The 24,412-nt window shown below is 42.7% G+C and overlaps 2 protein-coding genes across 6 annotated transcripts in view; one reads left to right on the top strand and one right to left on the bottom strand.

Moving 5' to 3' along the window:
* The first annotated feature begins 164 nt into the window (after nt 1-164).
* On the top strand, nt 165-14,838 carry LOC139265089 (uncharacterized). Its single transcript, XM_070881983.1, has 3 exons — nt 165-473; nt 13,365-13,523; nt 13,658-14,838. The coding sequence occupies exons 2-3, from the start codon at nt 13,460-13,462 to the stop codon at nt 14,332-14,334; spliced, it is 741 nt and encodes a 246-aa protein (XP_070738084.1). The 5' UTR covers nt 165-473; nt 13,365-13,459; the 3' UTR covers nt 14,335-14,838.
* A 2,969-nt stretch (nt 14,839-17,807) lies between these two features.
* taf1 (TAF1 RNA polymerase II, TATA box binding protein (TBP)-associated factor) overlaps nt 17,808-24,412 on the bottom strand; it is a 153,581-nt gene continuing 146,976 nt past the window's right edge. For 4 of the 5 annotated variants that reach the window (XM_070882593.1, XM_070882594.1, XM_070882592.1 and 1 more), the window contains 2 exons: nt 23,812-23,989; nt 17,808-19,748 (listed from right to left, as the gene is read on the bottom strand). In XM_070882593.1, the coding sequence (XP_070738694.1) occupies nt 19,526-19,748; nt 23,812-23,989 (401 nt within the window). In that variant the 3' untranslated portion in view covers nt 17,808-19,525. Of the gene's footprint in view, nt 19,771-23,811; nt 23,990-24,412 lie in introns of all 5 variants that reach the window. The other variant, XM_070882596.1, reaches the window with a different exon arrangement.

Genomic DNA, 24,412 nt, shown 5'->3' with positions numbered 1-24,412 from the left:
TTTTTCAAATTAGGATTTAATTTCAAATTTCGTAACCTTTTCGCGGAACAACTAAGCGTGAAAGCTCGCTCTTGCTCATCACTGCTTCGCACTACAGTATCGCTGCGCGGCAGCACTGCGACGGTGTTGGAATCGCATGCGCAACAAAAGCGATTGTGTGGAAAGGTCGAGAACATTCACGTGATTGTCCAGTGAGACGACGCAGACATTTTAGTGACGAAGACGGTTATCTGAGGGACCTGGTGTTAATGAAACAAGTCGCAAAACAGAACAGACAAAATAAAACTATGTTTTATTTTGAAATTGTTTATGGTTATACGGCTCATGGCTCTTTACGTATCTCGGCGCGGCAGGGCAGGGATGTAAATGTAGGGCCAAGGCCTGGAATTAATTGAAGACTATAGAAAGGATATTGAGGCTTTGTAGAGGGTACAACACAGATTAACTGGGATGCGTCCCAGCATGAGTAAAAGGTAAATATGAAAATTGGGGTTTTTTTTTTAATTGTGGGTAGTGATAAAAATAGAATGTTTGAAATTATGACAGGATAGATAGAAGCAGAATCGTTGAGGGCTCAAAAACAAGTAGCCATGGATACAAAATTAAATGTAATCGATTTAGAGCAAAGAGCAAGATAAATTTCTTCACAGTTACGAGGCTGTGGAATTCACTTCCACGGTGAGTGAATGAGGCAAAAACCTGACTGGATTTCCTCAGCTTGTCTGCCGGTGCTGCTGCAACTTGTTTGGAAGTGCAATGGAAACAGTAAATTGAATAAGTGAACAAAAGAAAAAGGATATGGAAACGGGGTAGATGTGTGTTTAGGACTGTTTACTTGCATGGATGATAAATGCAAATATGATGTAGTTGATCCAAATGGCTTATTTCCATGTTATAACTTCTACATCTGCAATAGACTTCTGTCAACAAGCGCAGAGGTTACAGCTATCAGATCGTGGCCATGGTATTAGTTTCTAATTGTAATTTTTTTTTTAAAAGTCCATCTATAAAGCACCTTTAATGTACATATGATATCCCAAAGTTCTTCAACAACTTACATTTATATGGGAATGTACTGTAGCGCTTCACAGGAGCCTAAATTAACATCTGCGCGGGACCAGCAGAGAGCTGTGTGGCCGCACAGCTTGAACGAAACGTTAAAAAGCTGAAAACGAGGGACACTGGAGCAGGACAGGTACTAGAACAGAGACAGCCCAGCAGAGAATATGGTCTCTGCAGAAAAGAGCAGCGACTGTGGAGGTCACTAAGTTCCAGAAGCCAGCAGAAAAATTGATATTAACCTAGGAGCATAAGTGCCCCATCCAGCTTGCTCCGCTATTGAATAAGATCTTGGCTGATCTGATCATGGACTCCGCTCCACTTCCCTGCCCGCTCCCCATAACCCTTTATTCCCTTATCGCTCAAAAATCTGTGTATCCACCTTAAATATATTCAATGACCCAGCCTCCAGAACTCTCTGGGACAGAGAATTCCATAGATTTACAACCCTCAGAAAAAATTCCTCCTCATCTCAGTTTTAAATGGGCAGCCCCTTATTTTGAGACTATGTCCCCTAGTTTTAGTTTCCCCTATGAGTGGAAATATCCTCGCTGCAGCCACCTTGTTGAGCCCTCTCATTATCTTGTATGTTTTGATAAGATCACCTCTAACGCAATAGTAAGGAAGGACCTTAGCTTGAATGATGTAGAATCTGTATGGGTAGAGCTTCGGAACACCAAAGGGCAGAAAACACTAGTGGGAGTTGTGTACAGACCACCAAACAGTGGTAGTGAGGTTGGGGATGGCATCAAACAGGAAATTAGGGATGCGTGCAATAAAGGTTATCATGGGTGACTTTAATCTACATATAGATTGGGCTAACCAAACTGGTAGCAATACAGTAGAGGAGGATTTCCTGGAGTGTTTAAGGAATGGTTTTCTCGACCAATATGTCGAGGAACCAACTAGAGAGCAGGCCATCCTAGACTGGGTCTTGTGTAATGAGAGAGGATTAATTGGCAATCTTCTGTGCGAGGCCCCTTGGGGGAAGAGTGACCATAATATGGTAGAATTCTTCATTAAGATGAAAAGTGACACAGTTAATTCAGAGACAAGGGTCCTGAGCTTAAAGAAAGATAACTTCGATGGTATGAGATGTAAATTGGCTAGGATAGACTGACAAATGATACTAAAAGGGTTGACAGTGGATAGGTAATGGCAGACATTTAAAGATCACACAGATGAACTTCAACAATTGTACATCCTTGTCTGGCGTAAAAATAAAACGAGGAAGGTGGCTCAACCGTGGCTAACAAGGGAAATTAGGGATAGTGTTAAATCCAAGGAAGAGGCATATAAATTGGCCAGAAAAAGCAACAAACTTGAGGACTGGGAGAAATTTAGAATTCACCAGAGGAGGACAAAGGGTTTAATTAGGAGGGGGGAAATAGAGTATGAGAGGAAGCTTGCAGGGAACATAAAAACTGACTGCTAAAGCTTCTATAGGTATGAAGAGAAAATGATTAGTGAAGACAAATGTAGATCCCTTTCAGTCAGAATCAGGTGAATTTATAATGGGTTACAAAGAAATGGCAGACCAATTGAACAAATACTTTGGTTCTGTTTTCACGAAGGAAGACACAAATAACCTTCCGGAAATACTAGGGGACTGAGGGTCTAGCGAGAAGGAGGAACTGAAGGAAATCCTTATTAGTCAGGAAATTGTGTTAGGGAAATTGAAGGCCAATAAATCCCCAGGGCCTGATCGTCTGTATCCCAGTGTACTTAAGGAAGTGGCCCGAGAAATAGTGGATGCATTGGTGGTCATTTTCCAACATTCTCTTGACTCTGGATCACTTCCTATGGATTGGAGGGTAGCTAATGTAACCCAACTTTTTAAAAAAGGAGAGAGAAAAAAGGGAATTATAGACCAGTTGGCCTGACATCGGCAATGGGGAAAATGTTGGAATCAATTATTAAAGATGTAATAGCAGCGCATTTGGAAAGCAGTGACAGGATTGGTCCAAGTCAGCATGGATTTATGAAAGGGAAATCATGCTTGACAAATCGTCTAGAATTTTTTGAGGATGCAACTGGTAGAGTGGACAAGGGAGAACCAGTAGAGATGTGTATTTGGACTTTCAAAAGGCTTTTGACAAGGTCCCATTCATGAGATTAGTGTGCAAAATTAAAGCACATGGTTTGGGGGTAATTTATTGACTTGGATAGAGAACTGGTTGGCAGACAGGAAGCAAAGAGTAGGGATAAACGGGTCCTTTTCAGAATGGCAGGCAGTGACTAGTGGGGTACCGCAACGTTCAGTGCTGGGACCCCAGCTATTTACAGCATACATTAATGATTTGGACAAAGGAGTTGAATGTAATATCTCCCAAGTTCGCAGATGACACTAAGCTGGGTGGCAGTGTGAGCTGTGAGGAGGATGCTAAGAGGCTGCAGGGTGACTTGGACAGGTTAGGTGAGTGGGCTAATGCATAGCAGATGCAGTATAATGTAGATAAATGTGAGGTTATCCACTTTGGTGGCAAAAACAGGGAGGCATAATATCTGAATGGTAACAGATTAGGAAAAGGGAAGGTGCAACGAAACGAGACCTGGGTGTCATGGTACATCAGTCATTGAAAGTTGGTATGCAGTTACAGCAGGCGGTGAAGGCGGCAAATGGCATGTTGGCCTTCATAGCGAGAGGATTTGAGTATAGGAGCAGGGAAATCTTACTGCAGTTGTACAGGGCCTTGGTGAGGCCACACCTTGAGTATTATGTGCAGTTTTGGTCTCCTAAACTGAGGAAGAACATTCTTGCTATTGAGGGAGTGCAGCGAAGGTTTACCAGACTGATTCCTGGGATGGCAGGACTGACCTATGAAGAAAGACTGGATCGACTAGGCTTATATTCACTGGAATTTAGAAGAATGAGAGGGGATCTCATACAAACATATAAAATTGTGACGGGATTGGACAGGTTAGATGCAGGAAGAATATTCCCGATGTTGGGGAAGTCCAGAACCAGGGGTCACAGTCTAAGGATAACGGATAAGCCATTTAGGACCAAGATGAAGAGAAACTTCTTCACTCAGAGAATTGTGAACCTGTGGAATTCTCTACCACAGAAAGATGTTGAGGCCAGTTCGTTAAGATATATTTAAAAGGGAGTTAGTTAGATGTGGCCTTTACGGCTAAAGGGATCAAAGGGTTTGGAGAGAAAGCAGGAATGGGGTACTGAAGTTGCATGATCAGCCATGATCATATTGAATGGTGGTGCAGCCTCGAAGGGCCGAATGGCCTACTCCTGCACCTATTTTCTATGTTTCTGAACTCCAGTGAGTATAGGCCCAACCTACCTTGATAAGTCAACCCCCCTCATCTCCGGAATCAACCTAGTGAACCTTCTCTGAACAGCCTCCAATGCAAGTATATCCTTCCTTAAATACGGAGACCAAAACTGTACGCAGTACTTCTCTGCTTGTATACTCTACCCCCCTTGCAATAAAGGCCAATATTCCATTTGCCTTCCTGATTACTTGCTGTACCTGGATACTAACTTTTTGAGTTTCATGTACAAGGACCCCCAGGTCCCTCTGTACTGCACCACTTTGCAATTTTTCTCCATTTAAATTATAATTTGCTTTTCTATTCCTTACCAAAATTGTTGAACGCGTTGTTGCCTCCAAAATCCATGACCATCTTTCCTGCAACTTCCTGTTTGAATTCTTCCAATCAGGTTTCCGCCCGGCTACAGCACTGAAGTGGTCCTAACCAAAGTCAGAAATGACATCTTCTATGACTATGACCACAGTGCAATTTCCCTCCTCAACTTCTCTGCAATCTTTGAAGACAATCAACCACACTATTTTCCTCTAATGCCTCTTCACCAACTCAGTGGGACTAACTTCCCTTGGTTTCACTCTTGCGTTTCAAATCGTAGCTAAGGCATCTCCAGCAACGACTTCTCTTCCCACTGCATTACCTCTGGAATTTCCCAAGGATTTATACTTGGTCTCCACTTGTTCCTTATCTAAATGATGGTCCTTGTGTCCTTATTGGAAGACATGTTGTCACCTTCCACATATATGATGACGGCAACCATCTCTACCTCCTTCATCTCGGCCCCTCCACTGTCTGTGTTGTTAAGACTGCTTGTACGACATCCAATTCTTAATGAGTTGCAGTTTCCTCCCGTTAAGCATTGGGAAGATGCCATTGTCTTTGGCCCCTGCTACAAACTCTGTACCCTTGCCACTTACACCCCTTCCCAGGCCACAGTTCGCAATCTTGATGTCCTATTTGATCCCGAACTGAGCTGCCAACCCCATATCCTCTCCATTACAAAGATCACCTACTTCCTTCTCAGCCCCTGCCTCAATACGTTGTCTCATGTATTGAATTTCTTGCCCCCAAATCCATCCATGGCATCACCCCATTTTGTCTCTGTCTCCTTCTCTAACCTGATTTCCCTTCCTTCAGACTTCTGACTCTGGCCTTTATACATATCAGAAAAACATAAGAATTAGGAGCAGGAGTGGGCCATTCGGCTCCATGAGCCTGTTCCGCCGTTCAATGAGATCATGGCTGATCTACCTCAACTCCGCTTTCATAGAAAATAGGTGCAGAAGTAGGCCATTCGGCCCTTCGAGGCTGCACCATCCCTATATCCATTGATTCCCTTTATATCCAAAAATCTATTGATCTCTGTCCTGAATATATTCAAAGACTGAGCCTCCACAACCCTCTGGGGTAGAGAATTCCAAAGATTCACTACCATCTGTGTGAAGAAATTTCTCCTCATCCCAGACCTAAATCCCGACTACTTACTCTGAGACTGTGACCACAGGTTCTACACTCCCCAGCCAGAAGAAACGTCTTCCCTGTATCTACCCTCTCAAGCCTTGTAATAATTTTGTATGCTTCAATGAGATCCCCTCTCATTCTTCTATAGTCTACTCAATCTCTCCTCATAGGACAATTCCCCCATCCCAGGAATCAGTCTGGTGAACCTTTGTTGCACTCCCTCAATGGCAAGTATATCATTAGGTAAGGAGACCAAAACTACACAATACTCCAGGTGCGGTCTCACCAGGGCCCTATGATAGGCGTTTGATGTAGTGTATATGGATTTCAGCAAGGCTTTTGATATGGTCCCACATGGCAGACTGGTCACGAAAGTAAAAGCCCATGGGATCCAAGACAAAGTGGCAAGTTGGATCCAAAATTGGCTCAAAGGCAGGAAGCAGCTGGTAATGGTTGATTTTGTGACTGGAAGGCTGTTTCGAGTGGGATTCCGCAGGGCTCAGTACTAAGTCTCTTGCTTTTTGTGATATACATCAATGATCTAGACTTGAATGTAGGGGATATGATTAAGAAGTTTGCAGATGATACTAAAATTGGCTGTGTGGTTGATAATGAAGAAGCTGTAGACTACAGGAAGATATCAATTAATTGATCAGGTAGGCAATTGAACAGTAACAAATTGAATTTAATCTGAAAAAGTGTGAAGTAATGCATTTGGGGAGGGCTAACAAGGAAAGGAAATACACATTAAATGGTAGGACACAGAGAAGTGTAGAGGAACAAAGGGACCTTGGGGTGCATGTCCACAGATCCCTGAAGGTAGTAGGCCAGGTAGATAAGGTGGTTAAGAATGCTTGCCTTTATTAGCTGAGGCATAGAATAGAAGAGCAAGAGGGGGTTATGCTTGAACTGTATTAAACACTAGTTAGGCCACAGCTATAATACTGTGTGCAGTTTTGGTCACCGCATGACAGGAAAGACCTGATTGCACTGAAGAGGGTCCAGAGGAGATTTACGAGGATGCTGCCGGGAGTGGAGAATCTTAGCTATGAGGATAGATTGGATAGGCTGGGTTTGTTTTCCTTGAAACAGGAGGTGAGGGGAGATCCCATTGAGGTATATAAAATTATGAGGGGCCTAGATATCGTGGATAAAAAAAGGCCTATTTCCCTTAGCAGAGGGGTCAACAACCAGGGGGCATACATTTAAAGTAATTGGTGGATGGTTTAGAGGGGAGTTGAGGGGAAATTTCTTCACCCAGAGGGTTGTGGGGGTCTGGGACTCACTGCCTGAAAGGCTGGTAGAGGCAGAACCCCTCACCACGTTTAAAAAATACTTGGATGTGCACTTTAAGTGCTGTAACCTGCAGGGCTACAGACCTAGAGCTGGAAAGTGGGATTTGGCTGGATAGCCTCTTGTTGGCCGGCATGGACATGATGGGACGAAATAGCCTCCCTCCATGCTGTAAATTTCTATGATTCTATATAATTGCAGTAAGACATCTTTACTCTTTTATACTCAAATCCTCTTGTAACAAACTTTCTTAATTGCTTGCTGTACCTGCATGTTAACTTGCAGTGAATCGTGTACAAGGACACACAAGGTAATTCTGAACAACATTTCGCAATCGCTCACCATTTAAAAAATACTCTGCTTTTCTATTTTTCCTACCAAAGTGGAAGATGACAACCAATGTATCCATTATCTCTATAGCCACCTCTTTCAAAACCCTAGGATGTAGGCCATCAGGTCCAGGGGATTTATCGGCTTTCAGTCCCATTAATTTCTCCAGTACTATATCTTTACTAATACAGGTTGGACCTTCCTTATCCGGGACTCCTTATCCGGCATGATTCTGGTGGTCGGGGGCGCATGCGCAGAACGCGGCTGACCTTCCCGACTTTGGGGGTGCGCTGACACTCAGCCCGCCGACACTCGGCCCGCTGCGACCATGCCGACACTTCGGGCCCGCCCAGTGCACCGACCTCATTCCCGCTGGACCCTTGGTACTCCACTATTTCTGGGGGTGGGGGGGGAAGGGGGTTCCGTGTCTTCTTCCGTGAAGACAGACACAAAGTATTTGTTTAATTTCTCTGCCATTTCCTTATTCCCTATTATAATTTCTCCTGTCTCAGCCTGTAGGGGCCCACATTTACTTTTGCTAATCTTTTCCTTTTTACGTACCTATAGAAGCTTTAACAGTCTGTTTTTATTTCTCTCACTAGTTTACTCTCATTCTATTTTCCCTTTATCAATTTCTTGGTCCTCTGCTGAATTCTAAAATCCTCCCAATCGTCAGGCTCACTGTTCTTTTTGGCAACTTAAGCCTCTTCCTTTGATCTAATACTATCTTTAATTTCTCTTGTTAGCCATGGATGGACCACTTTTCCTGTGAGGTTTTTGTGCCTTAAAGGAATGTATGTTTGCTGTAATTTATATATTAATTCTTTAAATGTTAGTCATTGCTTGTCTACCGTCAGACCTTTTAATATAGTTTCCCAATCTACATTAGCCAACTCTCCCCTCATACCTACGTAGTTTACCGTTTCGGATTTAACTAAATCACTTTCAAACTGAATGTAAAATTGTATCATATTATGGTCACTCTTCCCTAAGGGCCCCTTTACAAGGTTATTAATTAACCCTTTCACATTGCACTAGATCTAAAATAGTCTGTTGTCGAGTTGGTTCCTCAACGTAGTGATCTAGAAAACCATCTTGTATACATTCCATGAATTTGTCCTCCATACTATTACTGCAAATTTGATTTGTCCAGTCTACCTCTAATTTCCTGATTTATACTGTGCCCTACATTACCACTACTGTTTGGGGACCTATGAACAACTCCCACCAATGTTTTCTGCCCCTAGCTGTTTCTTCACTCCACCCAAATTGATTCTACTTCTTGATTTTCCGAACCAAGATCCTTTCTCTCTACTGTCTTTATCCCATCCTTTATCAGTGCTACCCCTCCTTCTTTTTCATTTTGCCTATCTCTTCTAAAAGTATCCTGGAATATTTAAGTTCTCAACCTGGGTCACTTTGCAACTACGTCTTCGTAAAGGCTATTAGATCAAACCTATTCATTTCTATTTGTGCTATTAATTCATCTATTTTGTTGCGAATGCTTCGGGCTTTCAGATATAGTGCCTTTAGCTTTGATTTTTTTCCATTTTTCCCTGATGTCACCTTAGTCAGTAATGCCCTATTACCTTTGTTACTCTCTCTGTCCCTTCCTGACCCACTCTCTTTAATTTTACCCAAAACTCTGCTCTGCTCTAGAGCCTTGACATTTCTCTTGCTGCTTTTAAATTTACTCTTTCCTGAATCTCCCCCCATCTCCATTAGTTTGAAGCCCCGTCTACTGCCCTAGTTATTCGATTCGGCAGGACACTGGTTCCAGCCCGGTTCAAGTGGAATCCGCCCCAACAGAACAGCTCCCTCTTTCCCCAGTACTGGTACCAGTGCACCATGAAGCAAAACCCCTGCCTCCCACACCACCCCTTGAGCCATACATTTAACTTTCTAATCTGTTTGTCCCCAGACCAATTGGCGCATGGCTCAGGTAACACTCTAAAAAATTATTACCTTTGAGGTTCTGCTTTTTAATTTGGACTCCAGCTCCTCAAACTCTTTTAGCAGAACCTTATTCCCCGTTCTACTTATGTCATTGGCTCCTACGTGAACCACGACAACTGGATCCTCCCCATCCCACTCCAAGTTCTTCTCCAGCTGCGAAGGGATGTCTTTAACCCTGGCACGGGGGCAGGCAACACAACCTTCGAAACTCCGAGTCGCGGCTGCAGAGAACAGTATCCCTCTGACTATACTGTCCCCTATCACAACTACATTCCCTTTCACACCTGCCACTTGAATGGCCTCATGTGCCATGGTCAGCCTACTCATCTATCCTGTGGCTTTTCCCTCCTTCAAACAGGCAGCAAAAACCTCAGACCTGTTGGAGAAGGACAATGGCTGAAGCTCCTCCAGCACTGCATCTGGGGTCCCCTTACCTGCCTGAGTTGCAGTTACACCATCCTGTCCCTGACCACTAATCAGAACTGCACCACTACCTAACCTAAGGGGTGTATCTGCCTTCTGGATCAAAGTGTCCAGGTAATTCTGCTCCTCCCTGATACCCTGTAATGTCTGCACCTCAGACTCCAGCTCAACAACTCTGAGTTGAAGTTCCTCAAGATGCAGCCACTTACTGCAAATGTAGTTGTCCAGGATCACAATGCTCTCCACAAACTCCCACATGCTGCAGTCTACCTTTTACTACTGATGGCAGAACTTTTAGGGGCTTCAGATCTATTTTCTGCAATTCCCTCCCTAAATCCCTCCATCTGATCCTAAGAACATAAGAAATAGGAGTAGGCCATTTGGCCCCTTGAGTCTGCTCCGCCATTTAATAAGATCATGGCTGATATGATCATGGACTCAGCTCCATTTCACTGCCTGCTCCCCATAACTCTTTATTCCCGTGCCGCTCAAAAATCTGACTATCTCTGCCATAAATACTTTCAATGACCCAGCTTCCACAGCTCTCTGGGGCAGAGAATTCCACAGATTTACAACCCTGAGAGAAGAAATTCCCCTCATCTCAGTTTTAAATGGGCGGCCCCTTATTCTGAGACTATGCCCCCTAGTTCTAGTTTCCCGTGAGTGGAAATATCCTCTCTGCATCGACCTTGTCGAGATCTCTCATTATCTTACATGTTTCGATAAGATCACTTCTCATCCTTCTGAACTTCAATGAGTACAGGCCCAACCTATCGTCATACGTCAACTCCCTCATCTCCGGAATCTGCTCTGAACTGCCTCCAATGAAAGTATATCCTTCCTTAAATACGGAGACCAAAACTGAACGCAGTACTCTAGGTGTGGCCTCACCAAAACCCTGTACAGTTGTAGCAGGACTTCTCTGCTTTTATACTCTATCCTCCTTGCAATAAAGACCAACATTCCATTTGCCTTCCTGATTACTTGCTGTTCCTGCATACTAACTTTTTGTGTTTCATTCACAAGTACCCCCAGGTCCCTTTGTACTGCAGCACTTTGCAATATTTCTCCATTTAAATTATAATTTGCTTTTCTATTATTTCTGCCAAAGTGGATAACCTCACCTTTTCCTACATTATACTCCATCTGCCAAATCTTTGCCCACTCACTTAGCCTGTCTATAATCCCTTTGCAGATTTTTTGTGTCCTCCTCACAATTTGCTTTCCCACCGATCTTTGTATCGTCAGCAAACATGGCTACATTACACTCAGTCCCTTCATCCAAGTCATTAATATCCAGTGTAAATAGTTGCGGCTCCAGCACCGATCCTTGCAGCACCCCAATAGTTACTGTTTGCTAACCGGAAAAAGACCCATTTATCCAGACTCTCTCTTTTCTGTTAAGTTAACCAATCTTCTATCCATGCTAATATATTACCCCCAATCCAGTGAACTTTTATCTTGCGCAGTAATCTTTTATGTGGCACTTTATCGAATGCCTTCTTGAAATCCAAATACCACACGTCCACTGGTTCCCCCTTATCCACCTTGCCTCGTTACATCCACAAAGAATTCCAGCAAATTTGTCAAACACGCTTTCTCTTTCATAAAACCATACTGACTGCTTGACTGAATTATGCTTTTCCAAATATCCTCCTACTGCTTCCTTAATAATGGAATCCAGCATTTTCGCAACGACAGATGTTAGGCTGATCTGTAGTTTACTGCTTTCCATCTGCCTCCTTTTCAAAATAGTGGTGTTACATTTGCGGTTTTCCAATCCGTTGGGACCTCCCCAGAATCCAGAGAATTTTGGTAGATTATAACCAATGCATCCACTATCTCTGCAGCCCCAACTTTAAAAAATCTTAAAATCCATCTTTTCAATGGAGCTTTTGGTCACTCATATCTCACTCAGCACCTCTTCAAACCTGGATGCAAATAAACATTTCCGAGAAAAGTAACAGAACTAATTTGTTTTTGCATCTGTCCAGATTCACCTTTTTAAGCCTGTGCTATTAAAATCTATGATACACAATCACTGATAGTGTGCATTCCTTTTATCTCTTCATCTTTTTTTTCCTCCTTCCATTTTTCTTTGTAAATTGTCATTAAAGCTGCTGTATGAATGCAAGTTGTTGTTTTGCCGTCCCGTTCTTTCAAAGGAAGTGGCAGCAGTGAAGTTTAGACAAAAAGTAAACTTCCAAGTTCTGAGAGTGGAGGTTGATCTAGCTACAAAACTGAAGAATGCCATACCAAAGTTAAACAGGTAACATCCTTCCTCATTTACTTCAAACCCCACAGTAGAATCAATGGCCCCAAGTTTCGTCCCGCGGTGAAAACGGCTCACCTCCAAGCTGGGCGCCTGTTTTTCACGCCGAAAACTGCGCCTAAAAAAAAGTCCGATATTCTCGAGCTCCTTGGAGCTCGATGTCTGCTTGGCACGGCGTGCTCTTTGCAGCAGGGGGCGGAGCCTAACACGCGCGCCGATTTTCTAAGTAGCAGGGGGCGGGTACAATTTAAATTAGCCTTCGTGGTGCCGGCAACCGTGCGCGTGCGCGCAGTCTCACACAAACATTGGCACTCGGCCATTTTTAAAAGGACTGCAGAAAAAGTGAAGATTTGTTTCTTGGACCCCTGCAAAGGCTTGTAATTTAATTTTTTTGGATATTTCTGTGTGTGAGGGAGTGCTTTTAGCAGCACTGCTGAATAAATCACCTGCTGAAATCAGTGAGTTCAGCTTTTAACTGCTAAACTTGCAGAACCGGTGCTGCATTGGTGCATGCAAATTAAGGACTGTGTTTGGAGAAATAAGAGTGTCAATTCAACTTTGTAATGGATCAACGTCCGCCAAGAACAAAGAATTTCTTGCATGAGGAAGTGGAGATATTAGCCAACGTAATTGAGCAGAGATGGCAGGAGCTGGATACCAGCAACAGAGGTCGCATAAAAGTGCCACCAAAAGAAATGAAGAAACGCTGGAACCAAGTTGCAGAAGATTACTGCGCAGTGGTGCATACCAGAAGATCTAGAAGTCAGTGTAAAAATAAATGGCACGACCTTACATAGAAACATAGAAACATAGAAAATAGGTGCAGGAGCAGGCCATTCAGCCCTTCTAGCCTGCACCGCCATTCAATGAGTTCATGGCTGAACATGAAACTTCAGTACCCCCTTCCTGCTTTCTCGCCATAACCCTTGATCCCCCGAGTAGTAAGGACTTCATCTAACTCCCTTTTGAATATATTTAGTGAATTGGCCTCAACTACTTTCTGTGGTAGAGAATTCCACAGGTTCACCACTCTCTGGGTGAAGAAGTTTCTCCTCATCTCGGTCCTAAATGGCTTACCCCTTATCCTCAGACTGTGACCCCTGGTTCTGGACTTCCCCAACATTGGGAACATTCTTTCTGCATCTAACCTGTCTAAACCCGTCAATTAGTTAGTGTAAGTAATATTTCCCATTTTTAATTTAATCGTAATTGTAACCTGGCTATCTGTATGTCCCACCTTGCAGACTGACACACTCTGTAAAAAGTTATATTTTACTCTTTGCAGAAGAAATTGGCCCACAACAAAAGGGAGGCAACTCGGACAGAAGGAGGCGTGCCCAATCTGCATCCACTGACACCTTGGAACAAAGGGTAGCTGCTATGAGTCGTACATGGAGAAAAGCAATCGGTACAGCACAAGCTGGGCCCGCACGCGAGGAAGAGGGTAAGTCCTGAAAATGCATCGTGGCCTTTTAAATCAACCTGCTGCCTAACCTGCCATGTGTGAGAGTACTCATGCTACCCATCCGGCCCCCTCCCTTGCTGTTAAGCATTTGACTGTTCTGATGTATTTTGCAGAACATGATGATGATGATGACGATGCTGCTGCTGCCAACCCTGAGGATCCTGAGGGTACAGAACAAGAACCAGTACAACCAGCTGCGGATAATCCAGACTGGATGATGGCAGTGATGAGTGAAACGTCTGCAGGGGAGAGCTTCCAATTTAATGTTTATGAGCCCCCATCAAGGGGCATCAGAGTTTCAACCCCTAGCATAGGTCTTGGTTCCACCTTCCATGGTTTCGCTTCCGATGTTGCGGGTCCCAGTGGTGCTGCTGGTATAATGCAGCATTCTACAGTCAGTGCACTACCGTCCCAGCCTGTGCCTCCCTCTCGCATAGGCTCTGCTTCCACCTACTATGGTTTTGATTCCGACGGTTCGGGTCCCAGTGTTGCTGCTGATATCATGGAGCAGTTTACACCCATTCTTCCAACATCCCAGCCCACGGCTCGCATTCGAGTGCTGTCGTCTGGAACACCGAGCATCCCACTATTCCAGCCCGAGCATCTCCCTCCAGTTCAGCTGTCTGGAACACCGAGCGTCCCATCATCCGTGCCCGCGCCTCCCAGTGCAGCGGTGCCACAAGGCAGACCCAGGCAGAGGAGATTGGAGACACGCTCTCCTGGGATGCAGCGTGCAACAGATGCGACTCAGGTTGTGGCATTGGGTATGGAGACCAATGAGCTTACCTGATCACTCATTGGTGACGTCAGTGCAGTAGGTGAAGAGTTGACGGTCCTGACGGGAGAAATAGCAGTAATGACACGGGAACTTAGGGAGGGAATGCAATCGACGGCACAGGCCGTCAGGGAGGGCATGCAAATTACGGCACAGGCCATCAGGGAGGGCCTGGTTGAGGTAGCTCTTGCAATAAGGGCACACAGCCCAGCCAATCAAATGACACCCCCATGAGGAAGTGAACATTCACTAAGATATGGATGAGACATGGTTGCAGCCTTTCTTTGCTGCTTTTGTTCTTGTTCTTGATGTAGCTGTAGTAGCGTTTTTCAAATTGAAATTGTTTTGTAAGTTTTGTAACTTTACAACTTATAAGGGATCTTATAATGTAAATGCTCTCACATTTTTTTGTATCTTATTTAATTTTGCACCTAAAAAGTGATCCTGAAGTTTAAGTGTTCTTCAGAGTGTAAGATTTTTCACAATGAAACTGTTTTGTAAGTTTACAACATATAAGTGATCTCAGGGTTTTCAAGTGATCTTATAGTGTAAATGCTCTCACATTCTGTAAATTATTTAATTTTGCATCTAAAAAGTGATCTTGAAGTGTAAGTGATTTTAGAGTGTAAAATTTTTCACATATAAACTTGTAAAGTTACAATAAAGTTTTTAAGTGATCTTCAAGAGTCATATTAAAAAGTATAGTTTGATACAACAAATATTTTATTAGAGTGACGTTAACGTTTCAATAAAATATTTATTCATTAAAACTGTTTCATGTTCCATTAACACAACACAACACAACGTAGGAACAACTGCAAAGAATAAACATGTCCATATGCAAAAGTGGTCATAGAGCCCTCAGGCATCAGTAGTTGAAGCGTTCACGGATGAGCTGCTGGCGCAAGTCTCGAGCAATCGTTAAAGGGGCACGATGAACGGCCCTCCTCCGACCTCGTGCTTCGGCATCAGGCACTTGCATGCTTTCCTGATTGTCGTTATCATCCACATCCTGGTCTTCCGTAATACTATCATCATGCACTGGACCCTCACGTCGGTCTTCGGGTTCCACTACCAGCTCCTGCTGCCTCATGATGGCTAAGTTATGAAGCATGCAGCACACAACAGTGAAGTGACCGACAATCTGAGGAGAGTATAGCAACTGTCCTCCGGAATGGTCCAGGCATCGGAATCGCTGTTTCAATATGCCAATGGTCCTCTCAATGATGCTGCGCGTCGTAATGTGCGCCATGTTGTATTGACGGTCAGCTTCTGTCTGTGTCACGCGTATGGGCGTCATGAGCCAGGTGGTCAGGCCGTACCCTTTGTCTCCCAGTAGCCAGCTCTGCCCTTCTGGCTGCTGCTCAAACATGTCAGATAGAACGCTGTCGCGTAGGATGAACGCATCGTGGGTGCTGCCAGGGTATCTCGCATCGACTGACATGATGCGCTGCTTGTCGTCACACACGAGCTGCACATTGATAGAGTGGAAACCTTTCCTATTTCAGTACTGCTCAGATTCCTCCACAGGTGCTGGCAAGGCTATGTGGGTACAATCAATGCAGCCTTGTACCTTTGGGAAGCCAGCAATCCTGAAGAAACCCACAGCCCTCTCATGGATCGCTTGTGCGGTCATTGGGAAATTGATGAAGTCATTCCTTCGCACATAAAGTGCAGCCGTGACCTGGTAAACGCAGGCATGTATTGCACGTTGAGTGATGGCACACACATCTCCAGTTGTAGCCTGAAACGATCCCAAGGCATAGAAAGAAAGTGCAGCTGTTACCTTCACTTCAACAGACAAGGCAGTTGTCCTTCTGCTTCTGGGCTGCAAATCTGCTCTCACCATATCACAGATCTCAGTGACAACTTCTCTGCGAAAACGCAGCCTTTTCACACAATCAGCCTCGCTCATGTCCAGGTACGAGCGCCTGGTTCGATATTGTCGACGTGGGTAAGGTCTCCTGCCCATCAATCTACAGGCTACGACATTCCTGGTGCGGTGAGCTCTAATCAATTCTCTCCTATGCAGTGAATTGATGGCAAACCATTGCATAATACGTGGTGTTGACAATGCAGCACCCATTCTGCAAATTTAAATATAAAACTTTCGATGTGGCTGCCTCTCCCTGTCCAAATGGCCTCAGTACCCCTCACAGCTCGAAGGCTGGTGCTGTATCTTCGGCTGCCGTCGAGCCACTGACGCCGCCCCCTAAAGCGTGGCCGAATGGCCTCAAGCACAGTAAAGAGCTGCGTGTGTCAGGTGTTGATTCTTCGGCTGCCGGCCAGCCACTGACGCCGCTGATATCCTATGGCTGAATGGCCTCACGTCGGTCTGCTGCTGATTCTTCGGCTGCCGGCCAGCCACTGACGCCGCTGATATCTCATGGCCGAATGGCCTCGGGTCCGTCCGGTGTTGCTTCTTCGCGGCCAGCCACGAAGAGAATGAAGGCCTGCCTCAAGCACTGCAGCTCAGCTCGAAGCTTGCTGCCGCTGCCGTCGAGACACTGACGCCACACCCCTGCCTGTCTCCAACATGAAAGGCCTGCCTGAAGCACAGCAGCTCGAAGGCTGATGCTATTTCACACAGGTAGGAACATGGTTTATTTAATCTTTTCTTTGCTTATAAATTTTTATTCAGGTTGGATTTATTTGTATAATATTTGTATCAGTATAACTAAGGATTGATTGTAGAATTTAATGACTTCCCTTCCCCCCCCCCCCCCACCTCGTTCCCTACGCCTAATTTGTAACCTACGCCTGATTTTCTAAAGTGTAGACAAGGTTTTTTCGAGCATACAAAAATCTTCACTTACTCCATTCTAAATTAGTTTGGAGTAAGTTTTCACTGACGAAACTTTGAAAACAGGCGTAAGTGTCTGGACACGCCCCCTTTTGAAAAAAAAATTCTGTTCCAAAGTGAAACTGTTCTAACTGACTAGAACTGGAGCAAACTAAATGTCGAGAATTCCGATTTCTAAGATACTCCGTTCTACACCAGTTGCTCCTAAAAATCAGGAGCAAATCATGTCGAAACTTGGGGCCATTAAAATACAAAAAATGGACGTGGAAAATTGGAAATTCATTTGAGATAAGCCTGGAGCACAGAAGCATGTGTCAATTTTGACCATCTCACTGCATCAAAAAAACACTTTCTTCATGTACCAATTTAAAATGCTTACCCGTTGGTTCTGTTGCAGAAGCTTGTGTACAGCCAGCAATGCATATGATGTAACAGTTTAATACCAAAAGGTAGGAATGAGATGGTTTTGCACTTTGCTGTATATGAAAGTTAAAGATTTAGTTGCAGTATTTATTAACTGAAGAATCCCAAAATCTGGAGAGAACAATGTCTGGGGAACAGATATGAAACTGGAAAAATCTGCCCCCAATAAAAACAATCTGTAAACAGATTTTAGGCATTGAGTATACGTTATTTGTTTCCGAAAGATAGAAATAAAAACTAAGAGCAATGAATACTACACAAGTATTACCTTTATCTGAGATTTACACCAATATTCATAACATATAGGATGTACTAACAGCTTTCCAGCCATTAAAGTGTAAAATTTTGGTTCTCAAAATCCTGACATTTCAATACAAAACTGCATTTCAAACTGTAGTTTTAGTTGGTTATTTACAATACACACAGGATGTTACAAAATTGTAACATACACATCACAAAATGTAACGGTAGAGTCACATTCTTTTGTCTGATCATAATCATCAAAACACTAACCATGATATCTTTTTTGCCAAAATCCCCCCCCCCCCCCACCCTGCCACCTACCCAAAGGTACAGTGTTATGGGTAGCAACCATGCTCCAGTACTTAACCAAGTGGCAGATCTTCATAGTAAGCCCAAACAGTAACTGGTAGCAGGATATTTGACTTCAGAGACCATCATGGTCAAGCCAGTTTTCACCCAGTGGTCACACGTGTGATTTCCAGTCACTAGAGATCAGGAGCAGGAATTCCTAGCTCATGACACTGAGATCAGCTAAGTATAGATTGGGAAAGATGATGGGGCCACCGAGTTGGTAAGGTTTAGAACTGCACAAGATAGTGTCTTTACCCACCAAACCATTGGGGTGCTATCATGATATAGAAACAGAAATCAAATTAAGGACACATTTATACAAAAAAGATCTACACATTTTCAGAAGACAAATATTCTGAGTTATTCATCCAAGACTGCTAGCCAAAATGTCTCACTGTTTATGATGGTACGTTTCTGGAGAGTATACTAATTACTTGAAATTACTTACGGTCTTAAGTATTTTTTCCTTCTATTTTCCAATACTTTTTTGCATTTGAATCTGGGATGGACAGCTGAAGGTTTGTTCTTGTGTCTCCCTGTCGCTTTTCCATTTTCATTCACTTTCTACTTCCTTGTTGACCACAAAATTGGGCAGACGAATATCCATCCTCCCCATAATAGCTGGGAATCTTAATTCATCCACTGGTCCATCAGATCAAAGTGCAATATTCTCTGTTCAGCATGGAACTGGGTCGAGTTTTGATCAGTTGACCATGCTTTTTAGCAAGATATCGTGACAAATTTAAAAAAAAAAATCAGATAACCTAAATTGCCAGATCAATAACAAAAACCAAAAGCTGCAATTACGTGGAGAGCTATAGGCAATGAAATAAAAGGAGCAAGATCACTATTTGGGGTCCCGTACCTCTTCAAACCTGGATGCAAATAAACATTTCCTAGAAAAGTAACAGAATTAATTTGTTTTTGCATCTGTTCTGATTCACCTTTTAAACCTGTGCTATTAAAGTCTATGGTACACAATCACTGATTGTGAGGTAGCCCTAAAGAATGCACACTAACAGAAAAACAATAAATTTCCAAATTCCTTTTACACACAATTTTTGTACAGCTCCCAGGAACAGCCTTTTATCCAGAAACGAATGTATTTTGGAATGAAGCAGTTTGTTACTGGACTCTGTATTCGGTCTCCATTTTACACGGATTATTATCCATCTGTACCACCATAAAAGTGTATTGTGGAATTACGGCAAATAAATGACTTATGCTCTGCTCAAAATAGTCCTGTGATGTCACAGCAGCATCAGTCAACGAAATCTGTCTCCACCTCAGTGATTATACTGGCGTTGGTGTCTCCCAGTCTTACCAACCACAACAGATTGTACTGTATGATTAGCTCGCTATATCTGATTCTGTATCACATTGTGTTCAGCTCTCTATATCCGATTCTATATCACTGTCCCCTCCAATGGAGTGGAATTCTTCGCTGTCCTCTTCGTCTTCACTCAGTTGAACCTCATTAAGAACACTTGGTCCATGCCTCTGTTCCTCATCTTCTTCCTCCTCGGACAGCTCATAATCACCTCCTCCACTGCTAAAGGTTGTATCACGAGTATTGGACTTCAGCTCAGTTTCTTCATAGCTCTCGTAACTGGGGAAAAAAGTTGCATTCACTGTTCAGTGAAAAATGATTAAACCATGAAGCAACCAAAGTAATGTTGGACCCAATTAAACTATGCAATACTTATACAGTGCCTTTCAAGACAAAACGTAGAGCACTTCACAAAATGAATTAGTTTTAGAAGTGTTTTAATTTGTTACAGATCACTTTCTAGTCAAACAGCACGGTCACTACATCTCCTCCAGTGCCTTCATAATTATTTATGATATACCCCAAAACTCCCATCCTTGGACCCTTCCTATTCAATATCTACATGCTATTCCTTAACAACTTCATCCACAAGTATGTTAGCCTCCACATGAATACAATGACACAAAACTTTACCTTTCCATCACCAAGGTGGACTTCAGGATAGTTGCTGTACCAAATGATTGCATGCCTAACATCAAGTTACGTTGAAACTTACTATTACTCCATATTGAATATTAACCTATCCACTCTATCAAAATCTTTCATCATTTTAAAGACCTCTATTAGGTCAGCCCTCAGCCTTTTTTTCCAAGAGGAAAGAGACTTAGCCTGTTCATCCTTTCCTGACATGTATACCCTCGCATTTCTGGTATCACCCTTGTAAATCTTCTTTGCACCCTCTCCAGTGCCTCTATATCCTTTTTATAATATGGCGACTAGAACTGTACTCAGTACTCTTACGTGTGGTCTAACCAAGGTTCGTTCCAGGTTCAGCATAACTTCCCTACTTTTCAATTCTATACCTTTAGAAATAAACCCTAGTGTTTGGTTTGCTTTTTTTTTTAAATGGCCTGTGGCTAACCTGCATCGCAACTTTTAATTATTTGTATATTTGTTCCTCTACCCAATCTAGACTCTCATTCTCCAAGAAATAAGTAACCTCCCTATTCTTCCTACCAAAATGTAATACATCACATTTATTTGTGTTGAACTTCATTTGCCAATGATATTCCCATTCTGCAAGTTTATTAATGTCCTCCTGTAATTTGTTGCAGTCCTCCTCAGTATTGACTATTGCCCCCAATTTGGTGTCATCCGCAAATTTAGAAATTGTGTTTTTGATTCCAAAGTCTAAATCGTTTATATAAATTTTGAACAACAGTGGTCCCAGCACTGATCCTTGTGGAACGCCACCAACCACGTTCTGCCACTGTGAATAGCCACCTTTTACCCCTACTCTCTGCTTTCTGTCTTGAAGCCAAATAGCTATCTTTTCTGCTATTTGTCCCCTGACAGAATTAATTTCTCACAGATTTGCTGTTAGGTAATGATGAGTAGCTGTTATGTAACTGTAAAGATTTCCTATTCAATAGCCTAAAGCTGAGGTAGAATCATAGAATGGTTGCAGCACAGAAGGAGGCCATTCAGCCCGTCGAGCCCGTGCCAGTTCTCTGCAAGAGCATCTCAGCTAGTCCCACTCTTCTGCTCTTTCTCTGTAGCCCTGCAAATCTTTTTCCTTCAGGTACTTATACAATTTTCTTTTGAAAGCCACAATTGAATCTGCCTCCACCACCCTTTCAGGCAGTGAATTCCAGATCCGAACCACTCGCTGCGTAAAAAAGTTTTTCCTCGTGTCAGCTTTGGTTCTTTTGCCAATCACCTTAAATCTGTGTCCTCTGGTTCTCGACCCTTCCACCAATGGGAAGTTTCTCTCTATCTGTCCAAACCCCTAATGATTTGGAACACCTCTATTAAATCTCCTCTCAACCTTCTTTGTTCTAAGGAGAACAACCCCAACTTGTCCACGTAACTGAAGTCCCTCATCCTGGAACCATTCTTGTAAATCTTTCCTGTGTCCTCTCTATGCCTTCACATCCTTTTAAAAGTACAGTGCCCAGAATTGGACACAATACTCCAGTTGAGGCTGAACCTCCAGTTAAGGTGACAGCCTTGGCTTGGTGATAGCACTCTTGCCTCTTGACTCAGAAGCTTCTGGGTTCAAGCCCCACTCCAGGACTTAAAACATAACATGCAAGCTGATAGTTGCGTGCAGTACTGAGGGAAAACTGCACTATCAGATGGATTATATAGATCAGCCATGATCTTTTTGAATGGCGGAGCAGGCTCGAGGGGCTAGATGGCCTACTCTTGTTCCTAATTCTTATTGAACCAATGTTTTATAAAGGTTCATCATAACTTCCTTGCTTTTGTACTCTATGCCTCTATTTATAAAGCCCAGGACCCCGTATGCTTTTTTAACTGCTTTCTCAACCTGCCCTGCCACCTTCAATGATTTGTGCACATATACCCCCAGGTCTCTTTGTTCCTGCACCTGCTTTAGAATTGTACTCTTTAGTTTATATTGCCTCTCCTTCCTACCAGAATGTATCACTTCGCACTATTCTGCGTTAAATTTCATTTGCCACGTGATAGTAAAAAGAACTTGCATTTATATGACCTCAGCATTTCAGAAATCACTTTACAGCCAATGAATTATTTTTGAAGTGTAATGTTTTTTTGAAGTGTAATGAAGTGCTATTGTAATGTAGGAAACACGGCAACAAATTTGTATACAGCAAGGTTCCACAAACAGCAGTGTGAAAATGACCAGATAATTTTTTTTTTTGTGATGTTGCTTAAGAGATAAATATTGGCCAGGACAATAAGTAAAATAAGTTGAGTAGCTGCAGACAAAAGCCTCCAATGATCTTCATCAGTTACATTTTTGATTTCAGTCAGCCGTCAATGAGTGATGCAAAATAGCACTATGGGCACCTCAAAAGGCCGACATAAATGGTATGCTCCCAGCCCACATCTTTCTTATCCATACACTGAAAACTACTCATCAGCCTGAGAGTGTGTTTAAGTATAGCCTGATTTTGTATTCTGGAGCAGCGTTAGTTTTCAAGGCAACAGCCATTTTGATTCCCATATCCACAAATAGCATTTTGGCCTTTGCCAAACTCCCGCAGCGAGCAGGGAGATCAAGCAACACTGGGGCGATATACTAGCATATATTTATCTACAGAAAAGTTTAAGGTGTGCTAGATGCTCTCTTAATTGTCAACAGTTTAATAAAAGAGAACGGCAGTCAATTTCAGGCTGGTCTGGGACCAGAAATTTACAAGCACCTTCCAATTTGCAAACTTCCTTTACCAAACAGCAATTAAATTCCAGCTAATCTCAGGCTATTTACTCTTAGTATTTAGTCTTTGGGGTCTTAAAGGGATATGGTCCACCTTAGTAGCAGTAAGATATGTTTAATATATTTGTGCATTACACTGGACGATGTTCACATTCTTATGAAGGTGTCTTTTCTGATTTACCATTAGCATTGCCACAGATGATTCACTAGTTGCTTATATAAATGTATAATAGGTAGAAAATATTGGACCCTTCCATACCAATTTATATTCTACTTATGACCCTGACAATACATTCTTTAGATGTTTTTATAACTTGAATGATTAATTGAAACTACTTCATGATTTGTCTAGTCACTGCGACCTCATTCCTGATTATGGTCATGTGATTATTAAGAGCCAATGATTGATGAATTTTTAGACAAGTGGTTCTCATGGACCAATCATAATGCTCAAATCCAGTATGAAATGATTACCTCAGAAACAGGCAAGTGGTTACTAGGGATCAGTAGTCATTATTCTGTCACTGAATCCTGTCAAATCACACCTTTACTGACATGATTCCAGAGCTGTGTCAACCAAACATGAATAATCAGGTTGGTTATGTGCATACCAGCAGCCAATATGGTTATGGAAAGCAACAAGATAGGAAAAGTTACATAATCACTCCTGAGCAATGAGATTTGTGGAAAGCAACACCAATTGGAAAAGTCACATTGTTGAAAGACAATTAAGACTGGCCAAAAGCAATTTTTTTTGTGAAAGGGAAATGGCAATACTGTAGTTAAATAGGCCATTTATCATTGTGTAAACAGAGAGCGGAGTTGAAGCAAGAAGCAATAAAAGTTCTTAACGGTACTATCAAAAGTACTCGCTCTTTATTTGTACATTTGATCAAACTTGAAGCAGGTCTTTATTGACTTGAAGCAAAATGCTATTTTTAAAAAAGTGGTAAACCCACCCTGCCCAAATAATTTTACCTTACATTACTGTCCTCCATGATCTGAGAAGTCTCACCACCATCTCCCTCATAGGACATCATGCTCTCTTCATTCTCCATTCCCATGCGTGTATTCTCTGGTATCAGATGAAGTTTTTTTGGTCGGATGGCAGTAGTTTCAACATCAGAGTCACTGCCACTCTCACTGAGCTGAATAGCTGTTTGAAACAATGGAAGAGTTCTGATAAACAGGCAGTATTACACTGGTCACTCAACTGACAATGATAATCACTAATACTGTGTCTGTAAATTGGAGTCAAGCCCATGGCATCAGGAAGCAGCTATGCTGTATGCAACAGAATGACACATGGAACAACTCAGTTTCTAAAGGTACTGGACAACATAACTTACAAATCAAATAGAAAGTTAAGAGCATCCTAATGCATAATCCATTTTGTTCTCAAAATAATTAGACATGGCTCAGTGGTAAAACTTCACAATGTCCAAAGAATTTTGGTCAGTGCTCCTCACAGGAGAAAATACTAATTGAAAACCTGTTTTTTTTAATATAAGGAAGCTTCAAAGTCTAAATTTTCAAAAAGGGGAGGGCTCCCGAAAATAACTATAAATCAACATCTAAA

The sequence above is a fragment of the Pristiophorus japonicus genome, chromosome 6 (genome assembly GCF_044704955.1).
Source record: "Pristiophorus japonicus isolate sPriJap1 chromosome 6, sPriJap1.hap1, whole genome shotgun sequence".
NCBI classification, from domain to species: Eukaryota; Metazoa; Chordata; class Chondrichthyes; family Pristiophoridae; genus Pristiophorus; species Pristiophorus japonicus.
This window is presented reverse-complemented; position numbering and strand designations above follow the sequence as displayed.